Source organism: Typopeltis vanoorti, chromosome 23 (genome assembly GCF_054136105.1).
Source record: "Typopeltis vanoorti isolate ZY-2024b chromosome 23, IOZ_Tvanoo_1.0, whole genome shotgun sequence".
Classification (NCBI taxonomy): Eukaryota; Metazoa; Arthropoda; class Arachnida; order Uropygi; family Thelyphonidae; genus Typopeltis; species Typopeltis vanoorti.
The window spans coordinates 16,840,728-16,865,055 of record NC_143571.1 but is presented as its reverse complement, the minus strand read 5'-3'; the positions used below and the strand labels follow the sequence as shown (position 1 = coordinate 16,865,055).

General features: G+C 37.5%; 1 protein-coding gene across 2 annotated transcripts in view; it reads right to left on the bottom strand.

The window, feature by feature from the left end:
* Positions 1-24,328, bottom strand: part of LOC150093657 (complex III assembly factor LYRM7) — a 93,184-nt gene that overhangs the window by 45,561 nt on the left and 23,295 nt on the right. For both annotated transcript variants that reach the window (XM_090412632.1, XM_090412631.1), the window contains exon 2: positions 19,264-19,336. In XM_090412632.1, coding sequence (XP_090268758.1) covers positions 19,264-19,336 — 73 coding nt within the window. The remainder of the gene's footprint in view (positions 1-19,263; positions 19,337-24,328) is intronic.

Sequence of the window (24,328 nt, the reverse complement as noted above, 5' to 3'; positions counted from 1 at the left end):
TGCTTTGAGTGTAATAAGGATTTTTTTTCTATTTTTATAAACTTCATATTTTTCTGGTACTTGAATTTTTACATAACCTGGAAACTCTGCTCTAGAGACCAAATATGGAACTTTTTCAAGTCACTTCAGGCCTCCAAATACGGGAGAGGTGGTCTCACACTAAAGTTGATGAAATTCATCTTCTGTCTCAATCTATCTTTGTTCTTTGGGATAGTCTTATATCATTTTACCCAAGGATTACAGCCTCCAGCACTCCCTACTTTCTCCTTAAAACCTCTTGTCTACACAAGTTTTTCAACTTCTTGTGTGTGAAGTTGATATGTATTAAGTAATTATTGCTATATGCATATCTTCATGGAGTCAGAAGACTCATCACAGGAGACCCACAATTCACACAATACCTATCATACCTCTCTTTAAAACTTATTTGCTGACAAAGCATTCACAACAACCTCTAGCAACCCATTCACCACTCACTAAGCAAAACATCTAGTCTTAACTGGTAATTAGTTTACGGAATTAACAACGCATATAAAGTATATTAATTAAAGGTAACTTTAATGAATAACTTCTATATTTCGGCAACGTCACATTGCCATCTTCAGGAACATAAAAATATGGTATGTGCACGCAGGCACTAACACAAAGCAAATGAGGAAGAAAGCAGTTTTAGTTCTCACTAAAGCCAAACCTCCAAAAACCAACTTATCCAAAAACGAATGTGCAGCCCTACAAGAATTGAAAAACAACAAAAAAATAGTAATCACCAAGGCGGATAAGGAAAAAGCCACTGTGGTGCTCAATCAAAAAGACTACAAAGGTAAGCTAACTGCTTTAGTACTAGACCGTACGACTTACCTCCCCATTGAATATAATCCGACCAGCTCTCAGATTAGAACTCTCCACAGACTCCTTAAGAAGGTCACTTCTTGGCCTGTGGAAGTCACCAACAAACTAAAACTTTATAACTCTAGAAACCCCCGATTATATGGACTCCCAAAAATACATAAACAAAATGTGTCATTGCGTCCCATAGTGGATGGCATTGATTCCCCCACATATAAATTAGCCAAACATTTAGCCAAAACGCTCACACACTACACTGGCAACACACCATCACACATAAAAAACTCAGCCCACTTTAAAGCTAGTATAGAAAACCTCACACTCCAACACACTGACATAATGGTCAGTTTTGACGTCTCCTCCCTATTCACTAATGTCCCACTCAAAGAAACCCTAGAGCTCATCCAAGCCAAGTTTCCTCCCGATATCTCAGCCCTATTTCAGTTCACAATGAACTCAGGCTATTTCGTTTGGCAAGGAAAGTTCTACAAACAGATAGAGGGGACAGCCATGGGTTCACCGCTTTCCCCACCCTTGGCCAATTTCTTTATGGAGGCATTTGAAGAGAAAGCCTTAAACTCTGCCCCACAAAAACCCACTATTTGGCATTGTTATGTGGATGATGTGTTTGCTATTTGGCCACATGGCTCAGACACACTCCATTCCTTCCTAACACACTTAAACAACCAATACCCCAGAGTCCAGTTCACCTTAGAAAAAGAGGAAAACAACACCCTCCCCTTCCTAGACACTTTAATCACCCGCCAGCTTGATGGATCCTTGGTTTTCTCTGTTCACAGAAAACCCACCCATGCCTTATGGACTGCTGGCAGACCATGCCTTAGATACCCACCATAAAATTCGTTGGAAGAAAACAAAAATAACAGATACGTTCACCAGCAGTCCCACCATCCCCCCTCACAACAATATGGGGTTATAAAAACTCTATATAACAGGGCAAAATTAATCTGCTCAGATGACAAGGCCCTAACTACTGAACTAAACCACATCCTCAACACTTTCTTAGCCAATGGCTATAACTCCAAAAAAATCCAAAAAATACTAAAACCAATAAACCACAACCCTCCTCCACAATAAAGATTACACCAGGTCACCATCCCCTACATCCAGGGCACCTCTGAGAAAATAACCAATATCCTCAAAAAATATGATCTTACTTCCTGCTACAGACCATATAAAAAGTTGGCATCCCTTATCCGCTCTACCAAAGACCAACCACTCCCCCTAGACCTACCTGGTGTATACCAGGTCCCTTGCAGCTGCAAATTGTCCTACTTTGTCCAAACAGGCAGAACAACAAATATCAGGATTTCAGAACACCAAGACTACATCTGGTTTCACCAGTACAGCCGCTCTGGGCTGGCAGACCATGCCTTAGATACCCACCATAAAATTCGTTGGAAGAAAACAAAAATAATTCATCGCAGCAAGTTTAAATACGAAAGATTATTCAAAGAATCTTCAGCAGCTCTAAAAAACGTTCCTAACCTCAGCAAATTTGGGTGCATGAAACTACCCCAAATTTGGGAGACTTACATTATGAGAACTTCAGCCCAACTGCCAAGACTACCAAATTAGCCCGCAAGAGGGCACCATTAAGACTTTAGGAACAATATTAGTTTCTTGCTTTCTTCCTCATTTGCTTTGTGTTAGTGCCTGCGTGCACATACCATATTTTTATGTTCCTGAAGATGGCAATGTGACGTTGCCGAAATATAGAAGTTATTCATTAAAGTTACCTTTAATTAATATACTTTATATGCGTTGTTAATTCCGTAAACTAATTACCAGTTATGTCTGACCAATGTATAAGCCTTGCTACTAGAATCTAGTCTTAAAACACCCTTGCTAATCATGCTCTTATATAACTTCCAGGTGGTGATCGAAAAATGAGGGGATCCTCTTGTTCTCTCTCTTCCTCTCATGTAGTGAAAAAGCTTTCAGTGTCAATCCTATAAGAAGCATTATTCTATCATGTACCTTCTCTTTCTATTAAGCTTCTGTTATGTGCCCTCCTTTTAAAGTAGAGATCTTCAATCTACTCTCATAGGCAGCATTCCATAAACCTGCAACAATTTTCAACACTCTCCTCTGGATCTGCTCAATCACTTCATCCATATGAAATCAAAATGAAATCTGTGTGCAGTGGTCCAGATGCAGCCTTATTAAAGCTTTGTAAAGGGGAATAATATCCTCCCTATCCCTGCTTGTCAGTGGGTTCTTGTAACCATGTAATCTGATGTGCTATTTTGACTAGTTTTGCAATATGCTTTCTAAATTTCAACTCCCTGTTCACAATTGTCCTCGCCCCCCCCCTTCAAAAAAAAATCCCTGACCTCATCAATTTCTTGCAGTTCAGTTCCATCAATATAGTGCACAGCTTCTGATCTCTTCTTCTCAAAGTACCTTACACTTGACCACAATAAACTGGCAGCAATTTACCTTTGCCCATATTGCCAACCTACGCAATATACCTTGCAGGATCTCTATGTCATCTTCAATGACTATCGCTCTTTCCAGCTTGGCATCATCAACAACCAACTGAATATTTTCTCTCAAATCATGTTATATTATTGACATATAAATTAAATAGTAGATGACCAAGTACTAAGCCCTGTGATACCACTAGTCATCTGCCTTCTCCTATACTCAACTCCTCCATAAACAGCTCTCTCTCCAATAACTGTCCACCAGCATCCTCTAATCCAAATCATCAGGTTCATATTCATCCCCATTTTGCTCCAATTTGTGTGTGTGTGTGTGTGTGTGTGTGTGAGAGAGAGAGAGAGTTCCATGTAGAATCATGTCAAATGCCTTTGCAAAGTCCAGCAGTATCACTGAGTAGCCATTTCCTTTATCCAACTCAATTGTCACTTTACGAGTGTGGTCTGAAAAGTTCTCGGCCTAACAATGAAAAAACAAATTTATAATTTCAAAATTATTTTTATTTTTCAACATAATCTCCCTTAAGACTAATACACTTATTCCAGTGATGCTCCAGCACCGTTATCCAGTCCCTATAGTGATTCTCAGTAAGATCTACAAAATACCCCTCTACAGCTGCAATCACCATTTGATTCGAAGAAAAACATTGAACTGCAAGGAAGAGTTTTAGTTTGGGGAAGAGACAGAAGTCAGAGAGAGCCAAATCTGGGGAATATGGTGGATGCTCCAACAATTCATAGTGCAGATCCATAATTTTCCCACTGCCAAAACACCTTTGTAGGCAGGTGCTTATCCTGATGAAAGATGATTTTTTTCTTCTACAAACCAGGTCTTTTCTCAAGAATTTTCTGTCTAGTCTGGTTAAAAGATTGTAATGATATTCCCTGGTTATTACTTTATCCTTTTCAAGATAATTAAAGCTTCTTTGGCGCTTCTGTCCACTGTTTTGACTACTGTTTGTAATGGTGAATCCAAATCTCATCCATAGTAATAAATCAACGCACGAAATCAGTTTTATTCTTGTTAAAATGCTCCAAGCACTTTGGAGATTTTCATGTGAGTGTGTTTTTGATCTCCTGTGAGCAAGCACAGCACCCATCTTTTTCATTTGCAATTCTTCATGCAAAATATATCTTACACGTTCTTTTGAAATGCTTATAGTCTCAGCAATTTCACACACTTTGACTAGCCGGTCATCCAATACCATATCGTGCACTTGATCAATTTATTTATTTATTTGTATGGAGTTTCCTCCCTTTTTCTCCCCCGTCCCTATTGGGGCGAGTTGAACCCCCCTCATGGGGGGTTAGGTATTTATCGCTGTAGATCCGTGTGTGTTCACGGGGCCGGTTTGCCTGCTTGCAGGATGAAAAACGCCAGATAAACTGCCAGAAAAAACCCTACTGCCTCGGCCAAGACCAGCTAACTTGGCCATGGCCAAGGAAGATCCTCAAATTCCTCACGTCTTTGACGGGAATCGAACCTGGGACACTCCTTCCCCAGTCATATGGTTGCAAAGCGCACAGCCACTTGGCTAACCGAGCGGACACTTGATCAATGATTTTGAGTGTTGTTACACTTTTTGGATGTTCTTCAGGTGGATCATCTTCAAGGCTGGTATGGCCATGTTTAAACTCAGCAGCACATTTCTTAATTGTTGAAAATAAAGGAGAAGAGTGTTCATAAACTTTTATGAACTTCAAATGAATTTCTTTTGGTGTTAAACCTTCTTTTACAAAGAATTTTATAACCGCACAATACTCAATTTTATCCATTTCAAGGGATACAGACATCTTTTGGTTCAGACATCTGTATAAAACAAACTACTTGATAGAATGACTTGCAATTTCACATGGATGCTTATGACAGATGTATCAACTTAGAAAAAAAATCTAAGCAATAGTGTTGCCATCTATGGTCGAGGCTGAGAACTTTTCAGACCACCCTCGTATTATAAAAAAGCAAGCAAATTATTGAGGGAAGACCTATCTTTCATAAAACCATGTTATTCACTATAAAGTATCATCATCATATTTCTGTTCACCCCAGTCCTAAATTCTGTCTTTTACAAACTTCTACAATACTTTTGACAACATCTAAGATACTGACAGGCTTAAGGGCTGCTATTTGTTTCTTGGAGTTTCCTTTATGTGGAACTATTTGGCCCTCTTTCCACTATTAGTATCTCCCTAGAAATAAAACTTAAATTAAACAGCTTGGAGAGAATAGGTGCCAATTCCCTTGCACATTCTCATAACATTCCCATGGCTGTGTCTGCAATACCCTAAGTATCTTGGAAGTTTTTTTTTTTAAGTAACCAAGTGGAAAAAAACTTCCAACATCTTTCTCTAATCCAGAGTAATTTAATAAGGTGAGACACCTTTTGGCAACTCGTATAGGTAAATATGACTTCTCCATTACTTCCACCTTAGTATCACCACATCTGGGTCTGGCTCCCACTGACGAGACCTCAATAAAGGTCAAAACCGGTCTGGGTAGTGGCCCTTCCCTTACTGCATTGCATTATACATGTCTGCAAGGAGATGTGTTTTGCATTATGGGAGATAATAAGACAAGTGATGAGACTTTAGTCCACCTTTACCATGAGTTGCTTCAGTCCTGAAGATACTTCAGGTGCAAACTTTGTTTGCTTACACTTGGTTAAAGGATTAAACTAAATTTATTATATCCTAAGTATCTCAATTCATCAAGCTCTATTCTACCATCAGTAAATGTCACATCTGCCACTACAATATCACCACCTGAATAGTACACATTTGCAAAATGATCACTTAGTAACTGAACTATTTAATTTGCTTCTGTTACCTCCCAATTACCACTTTTTAAAGTCATATTTCCATAGTCATTCTTCTTTTTACTCACCATATAGCAAAATAACTCTTTAGGATTTTGTTTTTTTTTGCCTCATAATCTAGATCCTAATTAGCTTTGGCCTTCCTTACCATATAATCAATCTTCTTGTCTGTGACTTGTACTAGTCATGGACATGCTGATCACCTTTTTTTTTCTTTATATTCTTCCACACCTTTTCTTGTTCTGCAACTCCTGCTTAATGATGCTATTCATCCATCTAACTCCTACCTGATTTATCCTCCTGACACTGGGTATGAAGTCTGATACTGCTTTCTTGAAATACCCTTGACCATTTCCCATGCATTGCCAACATTTCTCCCCTCCAAATTCTTATGATATGGCATTGCTGCAAGCTAACTTTTCTGCATGTCTGGCAATCTCTCAAGTTAAGACCATATCATCACTTTCTCCAAGCAGAGGCAGAGTTACTAGATTGGTTACTAAGATCTCTGATACAATGAGAACATCCAGCTCTTAAACCTAATGATCAGGTTTTGACAAACTCTGGAGATTGTTTGGCATGAGAAACTGCAAGGATTGAATGCTGATAGGGTATGAGAGGTGGCAAAGGAAGTAATAGCAGACTGCATACCTAGAGTCAGGAAGATTAATCACGTGGAAGTTAAATGGATAAATAGAATTATTAAGCAGGAACTACAAAAAAAAAAAAAAGTGATGAGAATTCAAAGAGAAAGGTTTGAATGAGTTCAGAGCAAAGTATTGCAGATATTGCATACAAATACTGGATAGTGCTTGGCATTAGGTCCTCCCTCGATGAATCTATGAGTTCCATGGAGTTGTCTGGGTAATAATAATTACTTGAACTGCACTTATTGTGCTAATTTGCAAATGCATTCCATTGACATTCTCCTTTATACCACCTGGCATATAGCAGCAAACAAGTATATTTCATCCTGTTGGCCTTATCACAGACCAGACAGCCTCCAATGAACTGTCCTCTGCATCCCTCTCCTAATGTATTTCTACTCTCATGGCGTCAATTCTTCTGCTACCATTAGCAAACCCCCCCCTCCCATTCTGTTCCTTCTGTATTCTCTGAAAATACTGTATCCCTAGCATTTTATCTCTATCTCTTTATCATTCCTCAGTCAACAAAAAGTATCACAAATGCCTTTTGGCCAAGCTGGGCTAATCATTGCCAAAAACTTCTTTCCCTTATTCTGAATATTTTTGGAATTTGTATGGATGAATGGCAACCCCCCCCCATCCCACAAACTCTCTTACAACTTCCATTACACCTAAGAGCCTGCAAAGCAACATTTAACAGCATGTGATCATTCTCCCACTTACTCACCTCCTGGATGCTCAGATCCACACTTAACTGCATTTCCCCCCCTCCCATTCTCCAAACATTCTAGTTTACCTGACTCTGCCACTTCCAAACTCTCACCAACAATATTTTCTCAAGATCACTAGTTCCGAATCCACTCAAATCATCTGCCTTACGCAGCTCTTCCATCAAACTCAATCCACACATCCACAAACTCCAAAATAAAATACTAGAGGGGTACTTGCCTGGAGAAATAATAGTGTGACTATGGCAATTAAGCAAGGTGAAAGAGTGGATGACATGATTGTGATAGTGGTACAAATGATTATTATTATGATATGAGATTTCCAGGGAGTCAAAGAATCTAGAGAGGCTAAAAATCACCCAAATCAGCTGCATAAGGGGCAAACCTGTATAACTAAGAGGAGACCTCCATTTCGCCTTTCAAGGAATGCAGAGAACCGACCAGGGCTTTTGACCCAATGTCCAATCCTCACCTTCTCGTGGTGCATCCTGTTAGGTATCTACCTGGATACTGAATAAATGAGGATGGGCTGGCAATTTGGGATTCAGCCGACCAAATTGTATTCTTATTGGCTTAAACCAAAATAAAAAATGATGGTACAACATGACAGAATTTCATGCCGGCTGGGACATTGCCTGGTTAAACAAGGTTGTTGTTTTTGCCAAGGAACCAAGGAAAAGTCAGCTACTGGAACAAATCTTAAAACCCACCCCAACTCAACATCACCAGAGTTCAAGATCAGTACTATCAACATAAGAAGCCTGAATGAAGCTGGCTGAGGAATTGGATAAGTACCAGATCGACATAATAGGGATGACTGAAACAAAAAAGACAAAATCTGATGAGATCTTTCTGAGCAATAAACACAAAATGTTATATTCAGGCAATGACAATCAAGGAAAAGAAGGAGTAGCCATAGTATTCAACACACTTCTAGTGCAAAATATACCTAAATATACATAAGCATTTAATTTATGTAGTTGCCCTTGATATATCTATAGCATTTCAATGAGCCTAACAAAAAAGGTCTTCTTATCAAGTTCTTAGTTGTGCTCTTTATGACTGGAACTGCTAGAGGAAATTCACTTATGTGTCACAGTGAATAGCTTCCTCTTATAAAATTCTCTGTCAATGTCAGAGTATTCACAGGGCTCTGTGCTTTCACCCATATACTTCCTTATGTACATTAATGACTTTCTTTTGTTAACTTCAAATCCTATGCATAATTTTGCTAATAACAGTATACTTCATTCATCTTCTTCGTTTGGGAGAAAATTTGGGACATGGGAGAAAGGAATTGCATTTTATGCGGTTATTAAGGGATAACTATCTGCAACAGCATGTAATGGAAAATTCTAGGGGTCAGAGAGTGCTTGACCTAGTAACTGCATCTGAGAATTTGGCTGTAACGAATATGATCACGTTGCCACAATCGGTGAGAGTGATCATAGGGTCTTCACTTGGGAGGTGGCTAAAGGTGTGGAATTTACAATTAAGACAGGGTACATGTGGAATTATCAGGCTAATAAGTATGACAAGCTTAGGAGTTTGATTGGTTCAGTGCCATGGCATGTACAACTGCAAGGGCTATGCATGGGAGGCAGTTAAGAAGTGTTTGCATGAAGCAATGGCTGACTGTATACCTAGAGTTAGAATAATAAATCAAGTAGGGGGTAAATGGATGAATAACACCATTAAGCTTGAGCTACAAAAAAAGAAACAACTGTGGAGGGAATTTAAGAAGAAAGGTGACCGGCAGGCACATAAAGTACAGGCCAGAAGGGTAACGCGTGTGGTAAGAAAAGCAAAAGCGGATTATGAAAGAACATTAGCCATGCAGGCTAAAGAGAATCCCAAACAGTTTTTTCGATATGTTGCAAGTAAAAGAAAAAATATATATGGCAGAATGATTTTAAAGAATGCCGATGGTAGGGAGGTAACCGAATCAGTTGATATAGTGGAATTACTGAGCGAGTACTTTGCAAGAGTATATCATCCAGGTGGTGACATTGCAGGAATGAATGAACCAATAGCTTATACGGGAATTGTGATGAATGAAATGGATGTGGATAGTCTATTACAAAACCTCAATGTCAATACATCTGTGGGATTGGATGGTATACAAGCTCGTGTTGTATGTGAAGTGCTAAAGAATTGTCAGTGCCCTTGACCATTTTGTTTAATTTCAGTCTCGGGTCTGGGTTAGTCCCGAGGGGGGTGGAAAGAGGAAAAAATAGTTCCACTGCATAAAGGAGGTTCCAAGACTGCTGTTGTAAATTACCGACCGATCAGCATATCAGGAATCGTTGTCAACGTCTTGGAGAAAATAGTCAAGAGGAAAATACAGGATTTGATAAATGAAAATGGGATACTGTATGGGGGACAGCATGGTTTTGTGAAGGGTAGATCATGCTTCAATAACTTGCTCACGTTTTTATAACACAGCGACAACTGAACTGGATAAGGGTAATAGGTTTACAGTGCTTCTACTGGACCTTGCTAAGGCCTTTGACAGGATACCACATGGAATTCTAATCAGTAAACTACAGCATATGGCGATGGATATAGGATTGGTGAGATGGATAGGAGGGTGGTTGATGGAGAGATATCAGAGAGTGGTTTATTCATAACCACTATGGGGTATGTGGGACAGCATGGTTTTTGTGAAGGGTAGATCATGCCTCAGTAACTTGCTCATGTTTTTATAACACAGTGATGGCTGAACTGGATAAGAGTAATAGGTTTATAGTGCTTCTACTGGACCTTGCTAAGGCCTTTGACAGGATATCACATGGAATTCTAATCAGTAAACTACAGCATATAGCGATGGATATAGGGTTGGTGAGATGGATAGGAGGGTGGTTGATGGAGAGATATCAGAGAGTGGTTTATTCAGGAGTAGAGTCCAAAAGATGGCCTGTGACTAGTGGTGTGCTGGAGGGTTCTGTTCTTGGACCACTACTGTTCAATTTGTTCATTAACGATATAGGAAAGGATCTGAGAGGAAGTGTTTGTTTGTTTGCTGATGATGCAAAGTTGGGTAGAGCAATAGTGAGTGCACAGGATGTCAAAATTTTGCAAGATGATTTGAATAGTTTGGAGGACTGGACTAAGGAGAATGGATGTCAATTTAATGTGGCAAAGTGTAAGGTTTTAGGGTGAAAAGATTAGCAGCAGTATATCACATTGATGAAACGTCCCCCAGATTGACGAGGCCAGGGATTTGGGAGTGTTGGTGGATAAGGAGTTGAAGTTTAGGGAGTACATCACAAAAGTGGCTAAATCAGCTCATCGAATCACTTGGTTACTGAAAAATACTTTAACAAGCAGAGACAAACAGGTTATTGTTCCTCTGTATCGAGCCTTGATAAGACCCCATCTAGACTACTGTGCCTAGATATGGGTGCCAGGGTTTCTTCTTCTTGATGGGGAGGAGGTGGAGAGGATCCAGAGACGAGTGACCAAGATGATAGCAGGTCTATGGATGAACCTTATGAGAACAGGTTGAAGATTTGTGGGTTGCAGAAATTGGTTGATAGGCAGAAAAGGGGTGATATGATTGAGACATTCAAATTACTGAATGGTTTCTATAAGATTAATTCAGAAGATATTTTTGAGAATAGGACAAGCTGGGCAAGAGTGTGGTTAGCAAGGGTGTTAGAGCTAGGTTTTCTACTTGGAGAGTGGTGAATGAGTGGAATAAGCTGCCAGAGTCTGTTGTGGGTGCCATGACTGTGAATGAGTTCAAGGCGAGGTATGATAGATACTGTGTCAATGTCAAATAGTTGTTCTTGACATGATGTTAGGGCCTCCCTCGATGAGTCAATCGACTCCTTGGAGTTGCCTGTAATAATAATAATAATAATTTAACAATGCAGTGCCCAAATAATTCAATCTTCTAGCACTTAGATAATCTAAGTTCTAAACACAGATCATCTTACCATTCTCAAGTTGTGGTAAGGATAATCTAGTAACTTTCCAAAAATTTTACCAAAAATACCATCCCTTACTTTTAATAATATTTCGATCTCAGGTAAAGGCAAATTTTTTCTTCTTGGAATGACGTTCATATCTGCCTATCCTAAAAAAAAAAAAAATTGCAGTCCTTTTTTAACAGTCCTTTTTGAAAACATCTGTACAGATGTTTTCTTAAATCCACCCAACCTTACAATACTATTTCCACATGTGGGGCTGAGCACCAAAAACCTAAGAATGCCCACCCAATGCCACCCAGAAGAAGGCAATCTGCTTAACAGGTGACACCTTTCTCACAAACTCTCTCCTCTTGTGGATTTATTTTATTTTAAGTATGTTCAATGACACCACTCCAGTGAAACAGTCATAACTTTCTTTGTCTTATCTCTAATTGTGCCAATGCACAAGCAGCTGCCAGTCAACATCCATGTACAGTCCAGTTCCAAACGTCACACCATGAAAGAAATGCTCATGTTGCATTTCACTGAACTTTGTTCTTTAAAACAGCCTTTCCCAAATAAATACACCTACCAGCTCATAAAGAAACACATTAATCGATTCCTTCTTTATTCCTAATCATTTGCTCACACATAGCACTGTTCTGTAAGTTGTGTGACCTCCCATTTGTAGGTTAATATAAAAAAAATATATAGATACATGCATGTGCATGTGAGTGCTAGTATACACATAAAATACAATAAAATGACTTCTTATGCAATAAACAAAGTGCTAAAAGGAATCAGAGAAAGTAATCAACATTAATTTGTACATTAAAGATATTAGGAATTAGTTAAAGGGTACTCAATGATACTAAACTTGAAAAAACAATAGTCAATAAAGGTAGTGAACAAATCCAGCAGAATAATTTAAATACACAGTCCATCCAAAATAGCTAGAAATGACCGCCATCGTAATAGCTAGAACCCCCCCCCCCCTGCTCCTTGCTTCCAGAGCTATGCAGCATGGCATGGACTCTCTATACATCTGAATTCTGCAGGTGACTATGCTGCATCAACTGATTAGGATTGCTTCCTATAGACAAGCAAACATTCAGAGTAAAGCAAACAGTGGATTCTGCAATCTACAATCACAGTACTGGCAATGTGGTGTAGCACATTATCCTAAAGGACACACACTTGTGGCATCTAGAAAGACACTCACCGTGAAGGGTGTATCTGATCAACTTCAACAGACAGATACTTTGTAGCATTCATAGTCTACAAGTAAAAAGAGGGTTCCAAGTGATTCTCAGTAAGAAAGAATTTAGGATAAATGCAAACAAATAATTTTAAAAAATGATCTCTTTGAACTGATGGATTTGCTGTAATCACTATCCATTATATTCAGCCTTTCAAAAAAGGTGGCCAAGATCTAAAAAAAAGCACCAAATTGTGACCACTTACAAACCACACAGAAAACTAGCATTCCTTATCTGTTCTCTGAAGACCAACTACAACCTCTGGATTTACTGGGGATGTACCAGGTACTCTGTAGCTGCAACCATTCATACTATAGCCAAACAGCAAGACAGCCAAAAGTTATATATTGGACTATCAGGACTACATCCAGTTCCACCACTGTGGCCACTCAGGATTGGCAGACTATGTCCTGGATACCTGTTATGTTACATTACCTTACTCCACTGAAGCAAACTTAAATTTGAGAGGCTTTTTGTTGAATCTGCTGCAGATCTCACCAACTGTCCCAACCTGAACAAATATATCAAACTGCTTCTAATATGGAAAATCCTCATCTGCAGACATTCAGCCCAAAGGCCAAGAACACTAAACCAAAGCCAATAAGTGGTTGGCTTTGGCAGTGTCTATCTAGTATTTTTTAAATGATGCATGATAGTGACTTAATTTCAGATGTATTAACCTAAAAAGTGTTTGTTTAAAACAAAGTTTTCTGTATATACACTCAGGTATTTATAAAGAGATGCTCTTCAGGTCAGAAATTTAAGTAGTAAAGAAGAATTTAAGACTAATGCAAATAATTTTTAAAAAATGATCTCTTTGAACTATTCAATTCCAGTATCATGCATGTCCTTAAGGGGGGGGGGGGAAAGCATGGCAGACCATTAGCCTAGAACAGTTACTTTTTTAAGTTAGAATAGTTACACCTAAAACAGTTAACAATTCCAATTCCAGGATGACTGGAAAAAGAATCAGATTTCTGCTGAACAGTTTACAACAGAAGAAGTGCTCACCTGAACATTTCTAATGTAATAAAGAATGGTGAGCCTACTTCTCTAGCAACTCAACAAAGGTCGAAATGTTTTGCATTATGGGATACTAACACAATTAATGTGAAGTCATAAACCTATATATAAAATATAAAAGTAGCCTAGTCGTGAAGATACTTCATTTGCAAATCATGTTGCTTATACTTGGATAAAGGATTAACCTGCCGTTAGTACGGTGGCAGTGTCACAGTTATTTCTTTCTATATGTTTGGGGACTGTGAAATCCAACCTTACTAACACCGGGTTAAACAAGAATATAATTTCTTGGCATTTTTAATTTAATAATATATGATGATAATATTTACATTTTGTTAATTGTTATTTGCCTACTTTGTCCCCAAATCCTTTTTGCTACCTTTCTCAAAACACCTCAATATATCAGCAGCATAAACATATTCAGATCACAGTAAATTACACCTGACAAAAAATTATGATCTTGTTTTAATCCTTTATCCAAGGGTGAGCAAAAGTTTGCACATAAAGTACCTTTAAACTTGGCTAATTGTAAATAGCTGCTGATGACTTCACATCAAATTGCCTCGCCATCTTATAATGTACAGCACTCCTGTAGGATGTGTATATTGCTTTGCATGATGAGAAAATCATTTCGAAGAGCAGCTGCAACCTTCATTACTTCGTTAAGGTCTCATTAGTGGGTGTAAATCTACTGAATACTGAGGACTAAATCAATGCAGACTTCTTATTTTCCATATACAAGTAGTAAAATGGTGTATTATCTTCATTATTAAAATCCTACTGATTTGACCATTGTAGTAAGTTTTATGCTTGATTAGAGAGTAAATAATATTTGCAAGAAATTATATTCTTGTATTTATACTTTACTCAAGCATGAGCAAACAAAAGTTTATATGTGATGACATATCTGTACAACTAGGCTACTTGTATACAGAAGCAGATAACTTTCATCAAATATCCCCAGTATCCCAGAATATACAGCATACTCGAGAACAACTACTGGCACTATATAGGGATGATGCATGCACTCCTGATGAGAGAGAATTTAAAAAGAGGAATGATCAAAGAATGCTGAATGTAGTCAAGTCTAAGAATACTTGTGGGTGTCCAGTGGGATATTGCAAACCCATGTATATATTATTCTATGTATATATTATTAATAAATATATATACAGTAAAACCCCTTTTTTACACTTTTCAGGGGACTGATGGAAAAAAGTGTAAATAGCAGGAAATGTAAAAAAACATTAAAAAAGGCTAAACGATGACTTCCTACTAGTACGTGAGTGTACATACTAGATTACAAAATTTAATAACTGAAAATAAATAAATTTACAATTACTTACATTTATCTATTTTAAAAATTTTTTAATTGTTCATTGTTTTTGCTTTTCGTTTTTTTTTTTTTTTTTTTTTTTGACATAGCACCAGATTGCTTTTCATTGAGTTCAATGCTTGACCTGTTTTTTACTATTGTGTTCAAAGTGGACACAGAGAGTCCAAGATCTTTTGCTAAATGCACGCACACGTGTTCCGGCATGTCAATTTACACGTCACAGAATTGGCAGCTTTTCTTCTACCGAAATACATTTTCTGTCTTTTTTCTCCAGATAACATGGATTATCCATGTTATCCATGGATCACCTGCAACTTGAAAGCAGCTTTCACACGGTAAATTACGTAGCAGAAATTCTGCAATATCAATTCGTACTGTGTTTGAAAAATCATGGTATCACTCATCACTACATTACTGCTGCAAGCGTGCAAGTCGCCGTGATGGTGGAAACGAAACTACAGCCGAAAGCAACAGCATCTGGGAACAGAAATGCGCAAATTTCCGCAGAAATCTTTCGAAAATTCACATCAAGTTGTTAATGGCGGGAAAACAATATATCGTAAGAATATGCCTTGAGACGGGACCAACGGAAAATGATGTAAATGACAGGAAAACGTAAATTGCGGGAACGTAAAAAATGGGGTTTTACTGTATATGATTAAATAAATAGCATTTTTCTATTTTGGTATCTCTTGGCTTCTAGTCATTAAATTTATTTAATTATGTCATATAGCCAAGTAAGATGAGTTTGAAGGGCACCTAAGAATTGAGAGTGCTCAATCTAGTTATAACATCTAAGGATCTGTCCATAACTGAAGTAACTACTTTGTCTTGGGTTGGGAAAATGATTCTGTGGTCTAGACTTGGGAGGTGGCTAAGCATGTTTCAGTTAAGATGAAATAAATGCAGTTCTGCAGAACTCACAATTATGACAAACTCAGGAGGCAGACTACAGCTGTAAGTGAACATAAGAAACTGCAATAGAAGGATGACCATTTCTCATTATATAATGAGAAATGGTCAAGGAATCTTTGAGGGAAGCACCATCAAATTGCATATCCAGGGTGAGAAGGATAAAGCAGCATGTATAAGCAACATCATAAAGGGTACTGCAAAAAATTTGTGGAAGAATTTAAAAAGAAATGTGATCGCTAAGCTCATGAGCATATGAAGTACATTCAAGAATGATCACCAACATGGGAAGGAAGGCAAAACAGATCATGAAAAGAATCAGCTCAGTATTATCAAAAAATGGATATGATCATTGAGTTCCCTGTTGTTAAATGAACTAAATAAAATTAAAAAAGGAATCTGATGTGTAATAGATACAACAAAACTACCATTCAAAAAAATTAATGATAATTATCATCCTTCTACAGACTACAATCCAATGTGAAAAGAATTTTGATATCCTACCTTAAAGGAACCTTGAAACAAATAGCAAGGATTTTTCATAAATTCAATCTGTACATTTCCTTGAAACCAGCTTGGAAACAGTCTTCCTTTCTACCATCTACAAAGGAGACATCACCATTTCTTTCCTTACCATGTCTATCAAATACCATGCTGTCATCTTTTGCTATTTTGGACAGACTGGCCATTCTGCCTTGATTAGAACTAAAGAACATCAAGAGTATATTACATTTTTGGAATCCAATAATGTCTGGCCTTGCTTTTCATGCTATTGCACAGTGTTCTTTGCAACCAGGCAAAACTTCTTCATTCCAGCAAGTTCAACTTTGATTGTCTTGTCCTTGAAACACTGCAAAATCATCCAAATCTCAACCAATCAGACTTGTATGCCAATATCCAAGTTTTGGAAAGTGATCACTATTAATTGTTCACAAGTTTTTTTTTTTTTTTTTTATGGTAGTAGTGTCGTAGTAGGAAAATTAAGTAGTAGTGGAGAGGGTGAGATGCATTTAGTGAAATAGAGTGCCCTCCCATGATCAGTCCTTGGACTCCCTGGAGGTGTCACATAATAATAATAAGAAATTTATAATTATTGTACACTATTTTTTTTTTATCCATACAACTTTTCATTTGAACTCGAATAGTGTAACATCATATGCTTCAGCTGCGACCAAGACATGAGCATATGCATGATTTATGACCCATTATTGTGATTCATATTTTGAATATAGTTAACAGTCTGTCTCTTTGATGATGTCCAAGTAATGTCATATGAAATATACTGGAGTTTTTGAATAAATGTCTATATAATTTTTTATTAGATGTGAAAGTTATTTAAACAAACTGTGAATATAGGCAGATGACCTGGAAGTGCTTAGAATATTATGAAATCTCAATGTTAATATGGCACAGAAATGGACAGGATAACAGATCATGTGTTATGATAAGGTGTAAGAAAACTGACAGTGCCACCAAACAGACTGTTTAAGTTTCAGGATTAGCAGAGTAACAATGAACTGGGAAGAGGACAAAAATGTTCCGTTACATAACGGAAGCTCCAAGAAAGAGTTAGCAAATTATAGAAATATAACATGGTTAAGGTATTGGAAAGTTGGCTAAGGGCAAGGGGAATAAAAAAAGGAGATTCAGGAATTGGTGGAAAGTAATATGATTCTTTGAGGGGGTAAGAGAACAACAATGCATTTTGAAAGGTAGATCTTGCCTTTGTAATTTACATGCCATCTATAATAAAGTCACAGTTAAGGTAACAATGATGCTGTTCGACTTTGCAAAAACATTGAAAAGGATATATCAAAGAATGATATCAGACTGATGACATCGATAAGAGAGCAATTGATATGTTGCTATTTGGCCCAAAGCAACTATGGTTATGATATCATTATATCATGACTGTTAAGTAGTTAGTGTGTGTGTTCTTATGGTCAGTTTGCCTCTTTTCCTGGACGAAACACTAGTTTCTCGGGGGGGGGGGGGGGGGGACTCTTCTACATTCATATGATACCAGCTTCTAGGACAGGAAGAAACTTGATCAGGGCCTTTTTAGATGAAAGGCTCTGATAAAGGTTCTTTCTGTCCTTCTAGGACAGAGCCTTTGAAAAAGGTCTTATTTATGGAAATTATGGAGATTATTACATGTTAAAAGTAATACTTAATTTGTTTTGTAGGAGGAAAATATTTTTCGCTATGTTAAGAAATTCTAGTTGTGTCCGACTTCTGTGCTCTCATTTAATAACAAGCTATCACTGAATAAGAAAAATAAGAATAAGGCTATAAATGATTTCTCTAAACTTGCATTTATTATAAAGAAGATAGCGAAAAACTTGAATATCAAATGGAGAATTCAGCTATTTAGAAAATCTGGTAGAAGAATTGCAAAAAGAAAATCATTTCAGCTTTCATTTTTTTCGATTACAATTCTGAAAATTTTTTCATGGTGCACTACCACATCTCGTCAAATCATAATCTGGAGTTGACTCTACATATATATATAATCAATTACATTATAAACATGTAAAGTATAAAAAACAAACAAACAATGTGTTAAGGCTTAAGTGCTGGGAGAAACTCATGCTAGAAGTTTAATGGAGTGAAACAGCAATAGGAAAGGATTAAAAATAATATTTAATTCTTCCAGTATTTATCTCATTTACAGAAATATCATCAGGGTACAATATGAGACTTGTTACACACACACACACACAAAACTATGTGAAACACATGGATGAAAGACTACAGTCCTAACTAGGTAGGGATACCCTCTATGGATACCTATCAGTGGCCTAGGATGTAAACTGGGATATCGAAATATTAGTGTTTCCCATATTCTGGTAAGGTTTATGTAATTGTGTTTATTCAAATTAGACTACCCACCTAGTTAGACCTCTCGACCTTCACCCACATTTCACTTAGTGTTGTGTTGCCTCTGCGTGTGTTACAAGTCTCATTGTACTCCTTGATGATGTCTCTGTGAAAGATGAAATATTGGAAGAATTAAATATTTTTAATCCTTTCCTAGTGTTGTTTCACTCCATTAAACTTCTAACATGAGTATAATGTATAAAAAATATATATAGTTGAAACGACTGCAAAAAAGTCAAATTTACACACTGTACTATAAGTGAGTTATCTAAACATGTTTCATCCTCAGTCAGATTCTGTAAAATAGGTTTAGATAAATGTGCAATTGCCTTGCTCTGAATTTTTTTTTTTTTTTTTTTAAATCAGCTTTCTCCAAAATCATGATAAACAAAGCAATACCAAATGAATTGTAAAATATACTTTTCTTTTCCCCTTACCTTGCAATGCAAAAGAATCTCCCTTAAAAACTTTCTTTCTTGCCCGGTGAAGAGCACGGTAGCATGCTAGCACCTATAAAAAATACTCAAAGTTTTTAAAATGTATATTTTGTTAACTTATGATTATTATTATTACGTGACACCTTCAGGGAGTCCAAAGACTCATCAAGGGAGGGCACTCACTCTACAGCTCTTTGTCTCCACCACTCAATCCACCAACTACAACGAATCGAAACTACACTAACACCATCTACCGCCCACCATCACCACCACTAGTATTTTCACAGAAAATCACAACATCCATGCCCACGGCAGGATTTGAATCCGCAGCCTCTTGGCTGGATAATGGATACACTTACCACTCGGCCAACTAAGCCAGCTAAACCAAATTCAAATTCTGATTATTTTCTTAAACAATCGAGATTACTGTCTCCTCAATGCCCAAAAAAAGCCCACCTGTGGTGTGAAACTACTGATTATAAAGACACAAGGAGGATAGGAAGATCTGTTAATGTTCAGAGTGAATAATGCATAATATAACAATTTTTGAAGCACTTATGAATAGATTTAATTTGAATCTCAGATTATTATTAGATGGAAATGTCCTGACCACAATGGCGTGAGCTGAATATATTTAGCAGGGATAGAAGAGAAGTTTTTCTTAATGCTGTCTTAAAACTTCCAAGTGTGGAAATCAATACTGGCAGCAGTATTGAATCAGGTGGAAAGTTGAGACATATAGAGTGGTATTGTTCCTGATGCTAACTACAGTTATTATTGATAATTTTAAAAATTCTCAGGTATTCATTTGGGCCAGAAAACTTCATATGAAACTGACTAATTCACTTAATTTGATACTCAGTGACTTACAAAAATTATTCTCAGTGGCATGAAGACCAATGAGAATTTCCTCCCATTCTCTATTTTCCAATTATTCTCATTCAGTGAGAATAATTTCCTTGGAATTATTCTCACTGAATTTCCAATTATTCTCCAGTGAGAATAATTTCCTTGGAATTATTCTCACTGGAAAATAATTTCCTCCTATTCTCCATTTTCAAAGTCAGGGTCTCACAACAGGTGTACCACAGCAATTCTCTCTCTCTCGTGTCTGGAATTCTTGTTGTAGCACACTACAACAAGAATTCCAGATTGCAAAGAGACAGCTTGCAACACTATCATCATCAACAACAACCATGGGTCCAATGATCGTAGGTGTCTGCTGCCATCTTGATATGATTCTTCCATTGCATTCTATTTTGTGCAAGATGACTCAGTTTGTGTATAGAGTTTCCACACCATTTGACGATGTCATCACCCCATTCTCTGTTTGGTCTTCCTCTTTTGTTCTTTCCTTCAATCATTCCAAACAGCAACATTTTTTAATTTTCTCTCATCATCCATTCTACATATATGGCCAAATAGACGTAGTTTCCTTTTGATTATTTTCTGGATCAGGTTTTCTTTCGGTTGTATTCGTCTGTAGATTTCCTCATTGTTCACTTTCTGTACCCAGCTTATTTTCAAGATCTTTCTATAGCACTTCCTCTCAAATGCCAATATCATCCTTTCAGATTCTCTTTATTATTTTATCTCTTTTTTGGGGTCCAAGTCATGCATCATATCATGTGGCATCCAAGATATGTGAAGTGTTCCACATTTTCCAGTTGAAATCTGTCTATCGTAACTCTGTTCAGTAACTCCTGTTGTCCAAATATCATTGTTTTAGTTTTTTCAACGTTGACATTTAGTCCATATCTTTTTCCTTCTGTGTATAGTGTTTGCAATGTCTGTTCCAGCCTTGCTGCATCTTCTTCAATCATGACGACGTCATCTGCAAAGCAGAGGTAGTTTATTCTCATGCCATTTATTGAAATGCCTCCACCTTCTTCTTTAATCTTATCTAGTGTTCTTCACAGATGTGCAATGAAGATGATTGGTGATATTGAGTCCCCTTGTCTTGTGCCTTGACTAGTGGCAAACCAATCTTCTGTCTTACCTGCTATTCTGATTTTTGCTTGTGCTTGGCTGTTTATATCTTTCAGCAGGCAGATCAATTTATTGTCCACACCATAGGATTCCAAAACAGCCCATGTTATATTTTGGTCAGTATTATCAAATGCTTTTTGGAAGTCCGTGAAACAGCAATATATGGTTTTGTTCTTTCTTCGAGCTTTCTCTGCTATTAGTCTTAGTGCGAGTACAGGTAGTCGTCGACTTACAACCATGTTAGGTTCCGACCGACCAGTCATAAAGCGATCTGGACGTAAGTCGGACCAGTTTAGGTAAATCAGACAGTGTGTACAACACAATTGGTTTACTATTTACAAAAATAAAAAATATTATGAAAAAGATATCAAATACTGCATAAAACCTAAAAAATATTTTATCTTAAAGAACCAAACAAAACATATGTAGAAAATAGATAAGAAATATTTTACTGACCACCTTGGCTGCAGGTCATCAATGCCACCACTTGATGTAGTTGGAGTTGTTTTTCTCATAAACATGTTGATTTTTGTCTGAATTGTTTGTTTCCTTTTATGCTTGTAAATTTCACTGTATGGCCGAAAAGCATCTTGTACCATTCGTTCAATCCCTGCAAATCATTCGATGTTTGGATTCATTTCCTCAAAATGTGTAAGACGTTTAATTTAGTAGAGAAAAAACTTCAGATAACCTCTAGTGGTCAATTTTCTTTCTGGTTCTTCCTCATCTTCATTTTTCTCTTCTTCAGCCATTCGTTCTTCTTCTTCTTCCAAAATGATAAGTTCTTCATTCATAAGTTCTCTTTAGATTTTTGCTCTTGCAGCTACTCAACATCTTCCACTTCAATGTCTAAAGAAAGTCCATTTGGCAGTGTTACAATATTTTCCGTAACCATTTCAAGTTCATGTTCACTATCAAATTCATCATTAACAAAACGCTGGACACAGTTTTTCCAGATTCCATTCATGCATTTCTTTGTCACAGCCTCCCACATGGCTGCAACATTTTTGATGCATTTATAAATATCGTACTGTCTCCAAAACTCTCGCAAAGATAGTGCTGGGTTGGCATCTGTTGCGGCTATAGCTTGGGCGAAAGTAGTTCGAAGATAGTGTGCCTTAAATGTGCCAATCGCCCCTTGGTCCATAGGCTGAATGAGTGGAGTTGTATTATAAAAACTTTTACATTTGGATGGAGGTGGTCTAGGTGAGGTGGATGGCCAGGTGCATTATCTAAGATTAATACAATTTTGAAAGGAATTTCTTTCTCGAAGCAATATTCACGAACTTGAGGTACAAAACAATTTAGAAACCAGTTTTCAAACAATGTTTGGGTCATCCAGGCTTTTCGGTTTGAACAGAAGTATACAGGCAGAGTGTGCTTGTTTACATTCTTGAATGCACGGGGATTTTCAGAATGATAAATTAAAAAAGGCTTCAGTTTAAAACCTGCGATGTTCCCGTCAAGGAGCAAAGTCAGCCTATCTTTAAGTGCCTTAAAACCAGGCATGCTTTTGGCTACTTGGTGAATGTAAGTGCGTTCTGGCATCCTTTTCCGCAACAATCCAGTCACATTGAAAAAGCTGCTCTGGTTGATACCCTCCTTTCGTAATTATTTCATCCAGATTTTAACAAACTCTTGAGCTCCTTCCACATCTGCACTTGATGATTCTCCAGTGACTCGAACCCTATGAAGGTTGAATCTTCTTTTGAATCATCCTGTACTTGCTATAAATGTCTGAGTGTAATCTTTTCCAGCGCGTTCCTTCAGCATCTGAAAGAGACTTCTAGCCTTCGACTGCACTGTAAGAAGGCTTAACGGTGCTCGCTTCTGTATCTGATCTTCCATCCAAAGAAACAATAATTTTTCCATTTCATGGATGGGCCCTGTACGTTGTTTCGTTATCACTGTTGCTCGCATGGGTACCGAACCTTTAACAACTTCACGAATCCTTTCTTTGTCTTTCAAAATCGTCGACACTGTAGAATGAGATAACTTAAAATCATGTGCGATCACATTCACCTTCTTTCCTTCTTCATGCTGCTTGATCACTTTCAATTTTGTGTCTAAATCAATGGCCTTTCTTGCTTTCTTGACAGGTCTAGAAGTAGACAAAGGCACTTTCCTCTTGGTTGACATGTTCAGGGGTTTTAAAAAAATGTTAATTGTAACACAAATTATAACTGAACCAAAAATAGTGAACGTAATATGTATGCAAACAGAGATCAAGATGCATGAATTGGCCAAACACACGTTACTGGGCAGTGGGCTGATGCTACACACGCACAACCATTCCCATTAAGCTTCAGGGACCACACGGATAGGGAGTGTGAGTGTAGTAGAAAAATCTGTTACAGTAGTTCATACTGAAACGCGGTGAGAGATGCAGTAGCAGTTGTAAGGCGATCAGTTGTAAAGCGCATAGGTCATAAGTCGACGACTACCTGTATTTGTTGTACTGTACTTCGATCTTGTCGAAATCCGGCTTACTCATCCAGAAGATATGCCTCCATATGCCCCTTCAGGCATTCTGTTAGTAATTTCATCAGCACTTTGCCAAGATAATAGTTGTGTAATTGGTGCATTCTAAAGCACAGCCTTTCTTAAGAACAACCAAGACCGATTTATTTTTTGTACTCTTAGGGGGCATACTCTGATCTCCATATTTCCTTACATAGCTTATGTATTTCTTTTACAACTGATTTTCCCCCATATTTTAGCATCTTGCCTATTATGTTGTCATTTCTAGGACTCTTGTTGTTCTTGAGATGTTTTATAGCCTTGTTCACCTCCTCTTCCAAGATGTCATTTTCAAAGATCTCTGCTGGTGGAGAGATTGCTTTTATAGTTCTTTGTTTACTTCTGTTGCAGTATCATTTAGTTGATTTTTATATAGTTCGCTGCAGTATCTTGTCCATCAATACTTTACCATTTTCATCTTTGACTGCTACTGATCTTGTTTGCCACTTCCTATTGACATTTCTTATAAGTTTATAGACCTCTCTAGTTTTGTGTTCTCCACAGTACTGTTCAATGTCTTTGCACTGGTCCTCCAACCATTTGGCTTTATCAGATC